At 38.5% G+C, this 15,224-nt stretch overlaps 1 protein-coding gene across 2 annotated transcripts in view; it reads left to right on the top strand.

Annotated features, from left to right (window-relative positions):
• Smg1 (SMG1 nonsense mediated mRNA decay associated PI3K related kinase) overlaps nucleotides 1-15,224 on the top strand; it is a 103,975-nt gene that overhangs the window by 43,647 nt on the left and 45,104 nt on the right. For both annotated transcript variants that reach the window (XM_021167439.2, XM_021167438.2), the window contains 15 exons: nucleotides 204-305; nucleotides 1,623-1,892; nucleotides 4,490-4,620; nucleotides 4,728-4,889; nucleotides 5,451-5,569; nucleotides 6,013-6,100; nucleotides 6,187-6,288; nucleotides 8,767-8,907; nucleotides 9,375-9,574; nucleotides 9,920-10,116; nucleotides 10,279-10,443; nucleotides 11,001-11,155; nucleotides 12,014-12,156; nucleotides 12,308-12,509; nucleotides 14,142-14,251. In XM_021167439.2, the coding sequence (XP_021023098.1) occupies nucleotides 204-305; nucleotides 1,623-1,892; nucleotides 4,490-4,620; nucleotides 4,728-4,889; nucleotides 5,451-5,569; nucleotides 6,013-6,100; nucleotides 6,187-6,288; nucleotides 8,767-8,907; nucleotides 9,375-9,574; nucleotides 9,920-10,116; nucleotides 10,279-10,443; nucleotides 11,001-11,155; nucleotides 12,014-12,156; nucleotides 12,308-12,509; nucleotides 14,142-14,251 (2,287 nt within the window). The remainder of the gene's footprint in view (nucleotides 1-203; nucleotides 306-1,622; nucleotides 1,893-4,489; nucleotides 4,621-4,727; nucleotides 4,890-5,450; nucleotides 5,570-6,012; nucleotides 6,101-6,186; nucleotides 6,289-8,766; nucleotides 8,908-9,374; nucleotides 9,575-9,919; nucleotides 10,117-10,278; nucleotides 10,444-11,000; nucleotides 11,156-12,013; nucleotides 12,157-12,307; nucleotides 12,510-14,141; nucleotides 14,252-15,224) is intronic.

The raw sequence follows: 15,224 nt of genomic DNA on the forward strand, positions 1-15,224 counted from the left end.
AGGCCGCTGGCTGTCTCTTGCGGGAACACTGTCCAATTTCAGAGTTGTAAAGGTCTCCAGATCCTTTGCTCTCTCCCTAGTTTCCCCTTTTTAAAGAATTGCCAACTTTAATTGACACTTTTTTCACTTGTAATGTACATCTAAGGCTCTTTGTTGCCTCTTTGTAACTTAAGTAAGCTTATTTTAAAATTTTGTTCATTTAGATTGTTGAGCAGATAAATACAAAACTCCCATCGTCCTTTGTAGAAAAGCTTTTTATACCATCATCTAAACTACTATTTCTACGATACCACAAAGAAAAAGAGGTAAGTAACACATTGATAACAGCAAGTGGATTTTTTTTTTGACATTGAACTTTTGCTGCTTAGTAGACTATGTCACTGTGAAATAATACTTGATGCTGAATATAAACTGATTACAATGAATACTTTTGGTTAATACTTATTATCATACTAAGTACTGGCATGACTGATAAATTCTTACAAAGGCAAATCGAGTGACAATCTTGGAATTTTGGTTTCTTTTTAAAAAAACATAGAAACATTATAAGAATGTACTTTCATTTTAATCCTAGGTATGGGGCTGCTTCAGATTGTCCATAGCAGCTGACTATGATTTGTCTTGTGCTCTATCAGTGGCATGATTTTGCCAGCTTCAGATACTTTCTGCCATCGTGTAACATTTGGAATTCTGTGGACTTTTCATAGGATATATAAATGCTAGGGCTCTGAGAGGTGGGGTGAGTTGTTGGTTTGTTGTTGGTGGTCATGAACAAAGAAGAAATAGTAAGAAGAAATTAGATATCCTGGCTGCAGATCAAACTTGCCCTAAGGAACCTGACATCTCGAATGAGCAGAAAGTAGTCTTAAGGATAATGATGTCGTCTTTATGACACCTGACTTTATTCAGGAATCTCTTTCCTTTCCTCTCTATCTTTTTCTCCTCTTTTTTTTTTTTTTTCTTTTTAAAGATTTACTTATTTATTATACTTGAGTGTCTTCAGACACACCAGACGAGGGCGTCAAATCTCATTACAGATGGTTGTGAACCACAATGTGGTCGCTGGGATTTGAACTCAGGACCTTCAGAAGAGCAGTCAGTGCTCTTAACCACTGACCCATCTCTCCAGCCCCCTTTGCTCCTCTTTTATCTAGTGTTAGGATATAGTTAGTGGAGACGGATGGAAGAAAGAAGAACCCACAGAGTTGCTAAATCCAGCAATAGATGACGAGTCAGATATATTCAGAAGTATCGCATATATTAAAAATAAAATTACTAGTTACTAATAAGCTGGCACTCCAAATGGACTATAGATCTCAGTAGATGGGGGAGCTTAAGCTGCTGTTTATATATGTGTGGGCATTGACTTTAAAACAAGATAAGATTCATCAATGCTCCTGAAAATCTCATATTAGCAGCGTTTGAGAGCATTCTTTATTTATAATAAATTCATAGAGCTTTGTTTAAAAAAAGTAACCTACATACAGGTTCCTTAAAATTGGTCTTCTGAAGTGAACCGTTTGGGTGTTATGGACCATGTCTAAATCTTGAAGGGTTATCTCCCCAGCGTGCTGCATGCATATAGTGATTTTTAACCAGTTCCCTGAATTTTTCTTTTGTAGGTTGTTGCTGTAGCTCATGCTGTTTATCAAGCAGTGCTCAGCTTGAAGAATATTCCTGTTCTGGAGACTGCCTATAAATTAATTTTGGGAGAAATGACTTGTGCACTAAACAATCTGCTACACAGTCTCCAGCTTCCTGATGCCTGTTCTGATATTAAACATGAGGCTTTTCAGAATCATGTGTTCAACATTGACAATGCCAACTTTGTAGTTATATTTGATCTCAGTGCACTGACTACAATTGGAAATGCCAAAAACTCATTAATTGGGGTAAGTCTTTAATTTTATAGACTTTGTTATTATGTTATTATTTATTTATGTATTATTTATGTATTTTGTATTATTTCTGGTTTTGAGACAGAGTTCTGTTGTATGGCCCAGGTGGGCCTTGAGCTCACTATGTTCTTGGCTTTAGCATTCTGAGTCCTAGGATTACTGACATATACCACCATTCCTGGCCATAAGTCTATCCATGCATGGTTAACCTCTCTACCCTTCCATACCCCATTTACTTCTTTTTCCTCTTCTTTGTAATAGAGTTCTATGTAGACTAGGCTTACCCTAGGTGCTGAGATTATAGGCACGCATCACCATGTTCATTTATAACTTCATATATTTTGTGTGTTGGTGGTAGGGTGGGACAGGGACAGAGTTCAACATTCAATGCCTTCTTTAATTGCTCTCCATCTTATTTTTTGAGATAGGGTCTCTCATTGAACCTGGAGATCACTGATTGAGCTAGCCTGTTTTTGTCTTGTGAGTGCTTGGATTACAGATGTTTGCCTAGTTTATGTGGTGCTGGTTGTCCTTTACCCACTGAACCATCTTCTTAGCTCGGGTTTTGTTTGTTTGTTTGTTTTGTTTTGTTTTGTTTTGTTTTTCTTTTTGAAAGAAGAGTCGCCCTTTTCTAACTTCAAAAAAGGACCTGGAGAGATGATGGCTCAGCTAATGAGAGCAAGTAATGTTCTGTTCTTGCAGAAGACCCAGGTTTGGTTCCCAGCACCCTGTCAGGCTGCTCACGACAGCCTGGAAGTCCAGAGTCCAAGCCTAGCACATGCACTAACTCATCTTCCTCTGTGCTCCCCCTCCCCCCACAAAGTAATAATAACAAATGGGGAGAAAAATCAGCCAGATGCAGTATATGCCTACAGTTGAGTACCCAGAAAGTGAAAACAGGGGGATTACAGGTTCCAGCCTGCCTGTGTTTAGAGACCAGTCTACACAGTGAGACTCTGTCAAAAAAAAAAAAGAAAAGAAAATTCTTTACCTCTTCCTGGGGATATATAGAATTAATAGTTGCTAAAGAGAGAGAGAGAGACTTTGTGTATGTATGCCTCTGGTAATGATGTAGCTTATTTTTCTCTAAACTATACTACTAAATTTGTTGAGTCTCAAAACCAAACAACCAAAAGGGACACACAGTTGAAGTGAAGAGCTTGAGAAGAAAAGGATTACTGCAAGGGAATAAGAGGGTGATGGAGGAGGGGATATGGGATCAGAATACATTTTGTGCGCGTATGAAAATGTCCTAACGAAGTCATCAACATACACGAAACATGCCCAGTGTATAGGTGGGGAGGGAGAAGGCTGGGCATGTAACTAAGTGGCAGAGTGCTTGCCTTGAATTCAATCCCATCACACACACACACACACACACACACACACACACACACACACGGATACAAGAAACTTGATGTGGCATCATTTTTGATATTTCTTTTTATTTGAATTAGCTCTATAGCTCTGACTGACTGTGGCATCATTTTTGATATTTCTTTTTATTTGAATTAGCTCTATAGCTCTGACTGGTGAAAAAAAGGGACCTGCCCACCTTTTCCTTTGCCTCCCAAGTATTGGAATTACGCTGTCTGATTTTGGTTTTAGAACTACTGCACCTAGTTTATATATTTCTTCCTTCCATTGGACCATACAGAGGTGAAAACAATTTTAGTAGAGAGCAATGTTCTGTATTAAATGATAGTTTTGTGAGAAGGAAGAAAACTTGATGCTTGTGCCTGCTTTCTCCAGGCTGTGTGCTCAGAGTGCCTGCACTGTCCATAGATGCTCCTTCCTCCCTGCTCTTTCACCTTACCTTTGATATCTGTTGGAAACTTCCTTTCTTCTATATCTCTGTTTTATTTTTGAGAAATTCATGTTTTATATAGGTTGGAGAAGGTTTATTCTCTCCGATTTGTCAATGAATGTAGCAGTTAGTCAGATGGAGCATTGTGTCCTAGAGGAAAAGAGATGGGTGGAAAAGGCTCAGGGAGGCGGGATTGCTAGCTTTGTCATTGAACAAGATACCTTGCCATTTGCAATGTGCTGATGGTTGAGGAAATACAGGCTCTATGGTATCAAAAAGTACAAAGGGCTTTGCTTAAACTAGACATCGGCTAACTGATCCTTTGCTCCAAACTTAGTTGTGTACCTGCTTCTTATTTGTGTTTTAAATAGCTTGATTGAGATATACTTCACATAGCATACGATCCCTTCTTACGTTTTACTAGTGTTTACTGACTTGATGACACAGTGTGGTTGTGAACACTACCATGCTGTACTCCTTTCGTAAAGAAAGCTGTATTAGAAGCAGCTTGTTATGGCATTCCTTGTTTTGGCTGATGATGCCTCATGACAGTGGAATAGTTGAGGAGTTGCTGGGTTAAACAGAGATGCCACTTGGCTGCAAAACCTAACTTGAGAAACTATTTGGTGAGGACTCCAGCTTTGTGTATTAGATAATTTCCAAGTTTCATGCTATCACTTGTAGGTTTTCAGTGTCTAAGCACACTTGATTCCAAAAGCAGACTGTTCATCTATGCATGTGTGTGTCTTGGAGCCATAACTATACTTGGTTTTTAACTTGGCAGATGTGGGCACTGTCTCCAACTGTATTTGCACTGCTGAGTAAGAATCTGATGATTGTGCACAGTGACCTGGCTGTTCACTTCCCTGCCATTCAGTATGCGGTGCTCTACACCCTGTATTCCCATTGTACCAGGTACTGTGCTCACAGGTCCTCAGAATTAAAAAAAAAAATGTTTTGTTTCTTGACCTTGCTGACTTTTTGACGACAGCTGAAAAGATGGACTCTGCTTTGCTTTTCAGGCATGATCACTTCATATCCAGTAGTCTTAGCTCTTCATCCCCTTCCTTATTTGATGGTGCGGTGATTAGTACTGTAACTACAGCCACGAAGAAACATTTCTCAATTATATTAAATCTTTTGGGAATATTGCTAAAGAAAGATAATCTTAACCAGGACACAAGGTACCTAAGTAATTTTTAAAAATAATATTTAACTCCTAAGTTTATTAATTTATTGTAATTTGAGGCTAAGAAATGTAGTTTATAGTTTCACTGTGAAGCATCTGACTTGATTCTGTTAATTGATTTCTGTGTATCCTGCAGGGCTGTACGTTGGTGAGCTTTTCCAGTGACTGCTGCTTTTCAGACACAATATCATGATACAGAAACAGAATTCTTTAGACTTTGCTTTTTATTTACAGACTAAGTTACTTATTAATTTTATATGTTTTTTTGTATCTCTCTATGTGTAAGTGAGTGCAGTGCTCTTGGAGGCTTGTAGTGTTGGATTCCCCTGTAGCTGGAGTAGCAGTGTTGTGAGCTGGCTTATGTGGGTGCTGGAAACTTGAAAGGGCAGTGGCCACTGAGCAGCCTCTCCAGATCCACTTTAAAAAAAAATTTTTTTTTTTTTTTACTATTATTACTACTTTTGTTGTTTGAAAAATAAAAAGAAACTGATAGAAGAGAGTGTCTTGTTGTTTTTGTTTTGTTTTAATGTAAAGCCAACTTTATTTTATGTTTCAGGAAATTGTTAATGACATGGGCTTTGGAAGTGGCTGTATTAATGAAGAAGTCTGAAACATATGCACCTTTATTCTCCCTTCCATCTTTTCATAAATTTTCCAAAGGCCTTTTAGCCAACAGTAAGAGACTTATGTTTTAATTTTGTTTACCTTTAAAATAATATTGGTTAGCGGAAGGTATTTCTAGTTAGATCAACACTTGAGGATGTGAAGATGCGTGGTCCCTACTGTAGTGCCATTCATAGTAGATTATATTTCATTCTTAGGATTTGTAAAATAATTGAATTGCCAGATTTTCAATCTTATATGTTAGCTTATCCCAAGAAGTTGAAAATTTTTTCTTAGAATAAGGTTTACACGAGGGATGTTCAACTTGATTTTGTTGAGTACTAATTTCCTAGGTATTACTGTCAGAAAGGATTCCAGGCAAGAGTAGGGCATAGTCCATAGTTGGTGATGTCTGTTTGATGAGTGAGTGGGTGAATGAATGATTGGGTTCAATAGATACATACACTTTTGAGTGTGTGGTGTCACTGAAAGTAACTTTTCCTTTTTAATAATAGCTCTTGTTGAAGATGTGAATATCTGCTTGCAAGCATGTAGCAGTCTCCATGCTTTGTCCTCTTCCTTGCCAGATGATCTGCTACAAAGGTACGGAGGAGAGACCACATCTTTGACTCTGACTACACTGTATGTGGGAATACTACCACACCTCCTTTATCTGTTATTTTTCATAGGTGTGTTGATGTCTGCCGTGTTCAGCTTGTCCATAGTGGAACTCGTATTCGACAGGCCTTTGGGAAGCTGTTGAAGTCAATTCCTTTAGATGTTGTACTAAGGTATAACTATTTTAGCTCATTATATTTTACCACTTTGTAATTCTCTACCATAGCAAAAGATAAATCACTATATTACTGCATTAATTTTATAGGCTACATGGTACTTAGTTATCAAAGAAATGTCTGAGAATAATTTTGGAGACCTAGAAGAAAAAAAAAATTTTTTTAAAGATTTATTTATTGATTATATGTAAGTACACTGTAGCTGTCTTCAGACACTCCAGAAGAGGGCGCCAGATCTTGTTACGGATGGTTGTGAGCCACCATGTGGTTGCTGGGATTTGAACTCTGGACCTTCGAAAGAGCAGTCGGGTGCTCTTACCAACTGAGCCATCTCACCAGCCCAGAAAAATTTTTATTTTTATGATTTTCATCATCTTACAATTGGTGGAGAATAATTTATGTAGTACCAAAATGTATTTCTTAGTAGTTTAGATTCTCTTCCCTTTTTTTTTTTCCACCCCTTCCCCCGGACTCCCCCTTTGGTTTGGTTTTCCAAGACAGGGTTTCATAGATTATTATTATTATTATTATTATTATTATTATTATTAATTATTTATTTATTTTTGTTTTGTGTCTGAATGTTTTGCTTGTGTATACATCTCTGTACCACCAAGTGTGTGCCTGCTGTGTCTATTGAGATCAGGACAAAGGTGTTGAATCCCTTGGAACTTGAATCACAATTTGTTGTTGTTGTTTCTTTTTTTCTTTTTTTCTTTTTTTTTTTGGTTTTTCGAGACAGGGTTTCTCTGTGTAGCCCCGGCTGTCCTGGAACTCACTTTGTAGACCAGGCTGGCCTCGAACTCAGAAATCCACCTGCCTCTGCCTCCCGAGTGCTGGGATTAAAGGCGTGCGCCACCACGCCCGGCTCTTTTTTTTTTTTTTAAAGATTTATTTATTTTATATACACTAGTACACTGTAGTTGTCTTCAGACACACCAGAAGAAGACATCAGATCCCATTACGGATGGTTGTGAGCCACCTTGTGTTTGCTGGGAATTGAACTCAGGACTTCTAGAAGAGCAGCTAGTGCTCTTAGCCGCCGAGCCATCTCTCCAGCCCCCATCATACGTTTTTGAGCTGCCTTGTGGTTACTAGAAACCAAACCCACCTCCTCTGCAGATCAAGAAGTACCCTTAGTAACTGAGTCATCTCTAACCCCATTAGTGGAGATATTTATTTGGCTTTTGATTAAGCTCATTTTGGGAACATTTGTTTCATTTTTGATGGGTTTCAGTTTTCCCAGGGTAGCCTCTAACTTCTTGTGTAGCCAAGGAGAATCCTAAACTACTTATTACTACTACTACTACTACTACTATTATTACTACTACTACTACTTATTTTTAGTTAGTCCTACTACTTTTTCTTTCCTTCTGTCAGAGTGCTGGGATTACAAGTATGCATCACAGTGTTCAGTTTGTTGGCAAACCTAGTGCTTTGTATATATTGGCCAAGCATTCCACTGACTGAGCTACACCCTCAGTGTGCACCCTTTTTCCTCCCCTCCCCTCCCGTCCTCTCACTTCCCTCCCCCCCCTCTCGTTCTCTCTCTCTCTCTCTCTCTCTCTCTCTCTCTCTCTCTCTCTCTCTCTCTCTCTTTCTTTCTTCTTTCTAGAAGGCCTGGGTATGTATGTATGTATGTATGTATTTATGGAAGGCCTAGGTTTGTAGTCCAGGCTGTTCTTGAACTCAAGATCTTCCTGCCCTCCAAGTTCTAGGATTATAGATGTGTAGTAGCAGTATTTTTAAAAATAGATTTTACTTAGTATATGTGCAAGCCTGGGTTTGTGTGCATATATGTGTATTTGTCCCCTGTTGTTGGATTCCTGGGACCTGGAGTTATGGGCATTTGTGAGCCCCTGTGTGGGTATTGGGAACTGAACTCAGGTTCCCTGGAAGAGCACCAAGAGCAGCAAATACTCTCTTTTTTTTTTTTTTTTTTTTTTTTTTTTTGGTTTTTCGAGACAGGGTTTCTCTGTATAGCCCTGGCTGTCCTGGAACTCACTCTGTAGACCAGGCTGGCCTCGAACTCAGAAATCCGCCTGCCTCTGCCTCCCAAGTGCTGGGATTAAAGGCGTGCGCCACCACGCCCGGCCAGCAAATACTCTCAACATTGAGCATCTCTTATTCCTCTGTACCAACAATGTGAGAACTTTTAAGATTCTAAAATGACGACATTATAATCCCCTCCTGTGTATGTGCATTTTGTTTTTAAAGATAGATTCTCACTACATATCTAAACTATGTCTTGAATCTGCTTTACAGACCAGGCAGACCTTGAACTCCAGAATCTACATGCCTCTGTCTCCTGAATACTAGGATTAAATACGTGGACCACCATGCCTGGTGTTCTCTATTCCTTTTTAAACCTTGGTTTTGTTTGTGCTTTTAGTGATGTACAGTATCTCATTAATAGACTCTACTACCCTTTCTCCTAAAACATGTTACATGATAATAATGACTGTTTTCTGTTAACAGCAATAACAATCACACAGAGATTCAGGAGATTTCTCTGGCATTGAGAAGCCACATGAGTAAAGCACCAAGTAACACGTTCCACCCTCAGGACTTTTCTGATGTCATCAGTTTCATTTTGTATGGAAACTCTCACCGAACAGGGTAAGGCTCTTTCATTAGAAAAAGGTACTTCTCTTGAAAAGACTAGGATGATAATTACATCCAGATTCGAGGAAATATTATCCAAGGTGCCAAATTGGAAGCCAATAGTTTTTGCTAGCTCACTTTGGTCTTCATCAGGTTTAGAGAGAGTACTGCTTTGAAGATTGTATTTTTATCAACAAAAGTGGGCTGTGACATTCACTGATGATTGACAGTTGACTGATCTGATTAAAATGAATCCATTGGAGGGTGGGTTGGAGGTGATGGTATTATCAAAATGTTCAGTTATAGTGGATGAAATGTAACCTGGCAGCCAAATTGCTAAGAGCTGTGCACCCCAGCCTATTCCATGATGCAGTTTTCTTTTGGTATGAAAACTTGGTCCTTACTCCCATGTACCTTGCACTTGTTTTGATGATTAAAATGAAGTTGTCATTGTCTGTTACATATGAAACTACTTTTCCCAGGAAGGACAATTGGTTAGAAAGATTGTTCTATAGCTGCCAGAGGCTGGATAAGCGTGACCAATCCACAATTCCCCGCAATCTTCTAAAGACAGATGCTGTCCTTTGGCAGTGGGCTATTTGGGAAGCTGCGCAGTTTACTGTTCTTTCAAAATTGCGAACCCCATTGGGCAGAGCTCAGGACACGTTCCAGACAATTGAAGGTAACCAACAATTTAGCATTCTTCAAAATTTGTGATGCAGATGACTTTCTAGGTTTTTAACTTTAGAAACCATGGCTTTCTTATACTGAAACAGATTTCAGAGTTGGTTTTTTATTTTTTAATTGAATAATTTCTAGATCTTTTTAGATAAGGTTTGTTAGTTGAATTTTGTGCACATCTGCTTTTATTCAAAAGCTTAGGGGATTATATGGACAAATGTTTTCCTCAGAAAGTGAGAGGTTTTTAATTTTTGTTTTAAATTGATGAATATATAAATAGGATATCTTGTAAATTGATTTACTAAGAGTTGTCTCTGATTCAGAATGTTGCTGTTTTTGTTTTCAGGTATCATTAGAAGTCTTGCAGCCCACACACTAAACCCTGACCAGGATGTTAGTCAGTGGACCACTGCAGATAATGATGAAGGCCATGGAAGCAATCAGCTTAGACTTGTTCTTCTGCTTCAGTATCTGGAGAACCTGGAGAAATTAATGTATAATGCCTATGAGGGATGTGCCAATGCATTAACATCACCTCCCAAGGTTGGTGTTGCGAAATAGTGGTGCTTTGTAATAGATTGTGAAACCTGGTGGGGTTGTATATGGCTGAGATCACAGTCCATCTGGATTCTGTTTATGTGTATTTAAGGCATCTTCATCATGATTGGAACTAGTCCTGAGTCCTTTTCTTTTTTTTTTTTAAAGGTCATTAGGACTTTTTTCTATACCAATCGACAGACTTGCCAAGACTGGCTCACTCGGATCCGCCTCTCCATCATGAGGGTTGGCTTGTTGGCAGGTCAGCCTGCAGTGACAGTGAGGCACGGCTTTGACTTACTTACTGAAATGAAAACAAATAGTCTAACTCAGGTAATGTGGTGTATTTGGGATGCATTTTAGCTGATTGTAGGAATTTTTTGAGTTTGGTCTCTGATGGAGTTATATATAGATATATAAGCTCGCTCTCTCTCCCTCCCTCCCTCCCTCCCTCCCTCCCTCCCTCCCTCCCCCAATAGATATCTATAGATAAGTTTACTTTAGTTCTTTTTCTAGGCTTTATCCAGTATCTTACAAAACTGGTGACTTTTTCATTACAAACTTTACTTCCCATTACTTCCCCATTACTGATCATAAAATTTACTTATGTTTTCTATATAGAACATGTTAAAAATATGAACGTCTTATTCCTAAAGACTGGGACTTTAGGAATAGTAAGGAATTTGTCTGTGGAATACATTATAATGTGTGGGAAAGTTCTTTAATTAGGTTCAGAATAGATGTTTTGTGATGATTCTTAAGCCATCTAAGCTATCTAAATATTGTGAAAATGATTGTTAAATATATATAGATTGTGACCAGATGTTGTAAGTTCAGTAGAGAATTGAATTTCAGTGGTATCGAGAGAATCTTTTGCTTGCTGTTTCCAGGGGAGTGAATTGGAAGTAACTATCATGATGGTGGTAGAAGCACTGTGTGAGCTCCATTGTCCTGAAGCTATACAGGGAATTGCTGTCTGGTCATCTTCAGCTGTTGGTAAAAACCTTCTCTGGATTAACTCAGTGGCCCAGCAGGCTGAAGGGAGGTAAGCTATAAGGAAAGAAATAAGTAATGGTATTTTTATGTCCAAATTCTTTGTATTGTATAATATTGAAAATGGCTTTGTCCACTTTTGAGTATTATACTATAATCACTTCAATAGGAGGCATCTTTCATTTGGTTTTTGATTAGCAGCCATGTATGAATGTCTCTTTTAAGAGGTTACGAGAAATCATACTGGAAAGCAAGGTCTTTCAGCTTCATAAATAGTTTTAACATGATTTTTGATTGAAAACCTTCCGTATTAGACTCTGGTGTGATATTGTGTGTTGCTGGAGTGTTTGCTCACAACTTTGTGGATTGATTACATGTACAGATTGATTCAGTTTTGAGTGAAGGGCATACCTCATACATTTAAGTAGTTCTTAGAAATTTGGAGAGAGAAACAACCACTTAAATTTGGAAGAATAAATAACCTGGTGTCTGCAGGCTTTGATGTGCCTATAAAGCTCCATTTGTCATGTGGGTAGTGTCTTCCTCCCCTACAGAAACAGCAGTATACCTATGGAGCTGCATTGCTTTTCTACACAATATTCTAAAACATCTTACTGTGGTAATATTCCACAATCTGAATTTTCTTAATTGATACTGTTATATATTTGTGAATTTATGATAATTTGACATACTTTATTTGTGGACATCAAAGTTGTTATTGATCATTTCTACTAGTTGTTCTATACTGTCTTGGTGTGAGACAGAGATCTAATATCTTCCTCCAAATAACTGACTCATTGTCTTGCAATTCACTGAGTAATTCATTTTCTCGTCATTAATTCTTTTAGGATTGAGATACATTTGAGTAATTTTTTTTTTAAGAAATAAGGCTTCTATATTTGCATTTAAGGTTTGAAAAGGCTTCTGTGGAATACCAGGAGCACCTGTGTGCCATGACAGGTGTTGATTGCTGCATCTCCAGCTTTGACAAGTCTGTTCTCATGTTGGCCAATGCTGGACGTAACAGTGCCAGCCCCAAACATTCTCTAAATGGTGAGCATTCAGTGTTTACATTTAAAATATGCCAAAGATACCATTCATTTGTGCAGGTAAACTTCTAGGAGTTTGCCTTCTTTTCATGATATATTAACAGTTCTCAATTTTGTCTTTTTTTTTTTTTAAAACAAAAACAAAACCCTTTTAGGTGAATCCAGAAAAACTGTGCTATCCAAATCAATTGACTCTTCCCCTGAAGTTATCAACTACTTAGGAAATAAGGCATGTGAGTGCTACATCTCTATTGCTGACTGGGCTGCTGTGCAGGAGTGGCAGAACGCAGTCCATGACCTGAAGAAGAACTCTAGCAGCACCTCACTCAATCTGAAAGCCGATTTCAACTATATCAAGTAAGGGCTGCATTTGCCAGTTACAGGTCTGTGTTGTCTGCCCTGTCAATAAGTAGCCTTCCTCAGTAGTGAGAAATACCAAAATTGGTTATTTTTATAACAGGAAGCTAACAGTCAAGGGAGAAATCTGCTTAGTGGGAAGATAGAATCATTATACATAAAAAGGCAATGCTTTAGAGAGGCTCACACAGGAAAGCTGTGTTTCTGAAGTACTGTTGAATAGTTGAAGACATTTACTTTTAAGGATGAGAGTTTGTGAACATCTATATTATTTTTCTTCATTCCTCTTTAATTGTCCTTCTCAAAATTGGGAATTTACTGCATTTTAGTCACATGGCTGGTAGGGCAAAGCACATCAGAGTTGGCTTGCTGTCACTTTCCTTAAAAACTGAAAACAGTCTTTGTATAGCAGGACAAAACACTGTTTTTAGCTCTTCAAAATGGAGAATGAAGAAACAGGAGAAAACACCTTGACAAAACATTAAGTAGACTTCTCTTTTCTGTGTCTCAAGAAAAGCAGTTAGTCATAGACAGTTTAGGATAACTGTGGTAGATTGGAGTTAGGGCAGAAGAAATCAAAATAGTAAGTTTTGTTTTGTTTTGTTTGGAAGAGGAGGGCAGCTGAAAGTCAAAAACTGTAGATTAGTGGGAACATGGAGATCCAGCCACCAGAAAACCCAGGGTCTTGTTTTGGTCACTAGATATGAACAGTTTATCAGCAGCCAGTACTTAACTCTCACTGTCTCACTTGAGAAACAACTGGTTATACTGGTCTAGGTTGGAGCAGGAGTTGGGTAAGGCAGCCGATGAACATTTCCATTGCTGTTTTTAGACCTAGTGATAAGAGGGACCAGTGAGAGAGGCAGATAAGGAGAGCATGGCAGTTGTGGTGGCCGGGAGTGGGTGAGTGTAGGCAGTAATCTCAGCGCTTGAGAGGTAGAGTCAGGACTTTCATCCTTAGTTATATAAGTGAGTTCCAAAGCAATGGAGAGCTTGTCTTACAAAAGACAGAAGAGAGAGATTGAGAACATAAATCCTCCTCCTGGTTGGAGAGTATCTGTGGTAGGACAGTGGAGTAGTGTGGAGCTTAGTATGACTGAGGCATCTCATTTTGGCATTGGGGCACCAGGGCCATAGGAAATGGCTGCAGATAAGAAAACAGAAAATTGGAATCTCATAAAAAAAACAGGATCTCAGTGAAGGAGTCAGGGCTAAGGTACAAAGCTTAGATGATAGGAGACTTAATAGGAAAACAGTGTAGGCTCTCGGTGGGGAGAGAGGCCAGCTGGCTGGATGCAGTGGCTTGGAGAGAGCAAGGATTGAAGACATATTGTAGAGTCTACTGCCAGTATATTAACAGGCTCCTGGGTCACTCACTACAGAAAGATGAAGGAGACAAAGGGCGAGCAAGCTCAACTAACTGGTTGTCATAGCTAGGACCATGTTTGCCTGTCATTGCAGCTGTAGTGTGACTTAGGTCTTGGGAACCACATCAAGATAAAACGGTGCTTTGCTTGTAAATGCTATTTCTCTAGATGGCTGCTTCCTTCCAGTGCTTGTTCTCCCTGGAGTCCCCAGTGGTTATACAAGCTGGTAAGGCCTAACACAGACTGATGGACATTTTAATTACAGGTCACTAAGCAGCTTCGAGTCTGGAGAGTTTGTTGAATGCACTGAGCAGTTGGAATTATTACCAGGAGAAAATATTAATCTACTTGCTGGAGGGTCAAAAGAAAAAATAGGTATTTGGGAATGGTTTTAATTTTTTTGTTATTACAAGATTATTCATTATCTTTTCCTAGGAAATTGGTAAGTTTCTGTCTGTTTATTTGGAGTCCTAGACTATTGTAAGTTTCTGTATATTTATTTGGAGACCTAGATTATAATAAGAAATAGAATTAGGGTTGTGCTAGTAATAGTTGATAAAGCAAATGAAAAATAGCTCAGTTAGAACTAAACTAGAAAGATGTGATATTGATACTTTGAGATGAATGTAGACATTTAGCTTGAGAAAGTACAAAGTAGTGTTTTGGCTGCAGTTTTCATCTTGATGAGCACACTGCACACTGCTTTGTGACATTCAGATGTCTGCTGTGTTTTGAGGTTTGAGAGTAGGCTGCATTGTGTAAGGCTCTCAAGTACCTCTGGAGAGCTACCCAAATGCACCAGGATCATTCTTGATGTGTATAACTGGAAAGGAAGTTTCCCTCATGACTTAAAGTGTCAGTTTTGTTTCCATGTAATTAGCCTTTTGTTTATATTTTTGAAAACGCATTCAGTTTTAAGAATGAGAGAAAAGTTTATCTTAAAACTAATTTTCCTTTCTGAAATTTTTGTGTGTGTCTGTTCCCTTGGAATTCAGTATGTCGACTTTGCCTGAATTCATGAGATCCTTTTACCTCTGCCTCCTGAGTGCTGAGCTCCACTCTACCTTGTGCTTTGCTTTCTTATAGGAGGTGCTAAATTAGTGGGTCGGCTTGTTAAAGAGTATTCATTTCAAGTCTATAATAATTACACATTACTTGTTTTAGAATTATTTTAGTTTTTCTGGTATAAATAAATTTGGCTAAACTTAATTAGTTAAGGATATACAAATAAGTTTGAGATTTAGGAGCTTGCTCAGTCACTAAAATGCTTGTCACACAAGCATGAAGAGCTGAGTATAGGATCTGTGTCACAAAGCTTTGTATGATTGGATATGCTTGTAATCCCAGT

The sequence above is a fragment of the Mus caroli genome, unplaced genomic scaffold, assembly GCF_978045245.1.
Source record: "Mus caroli unplaced genomic scaffold, Mus_caroli_1 scaffold_8, whole genome shotgun sequence".
In the NCBI taxonomy this organism is placed as follows: Eukaryota; Metazoa; Chordata; class Mammalia; order Rodentia; family Muridae; genus Mus; species Mus caroli.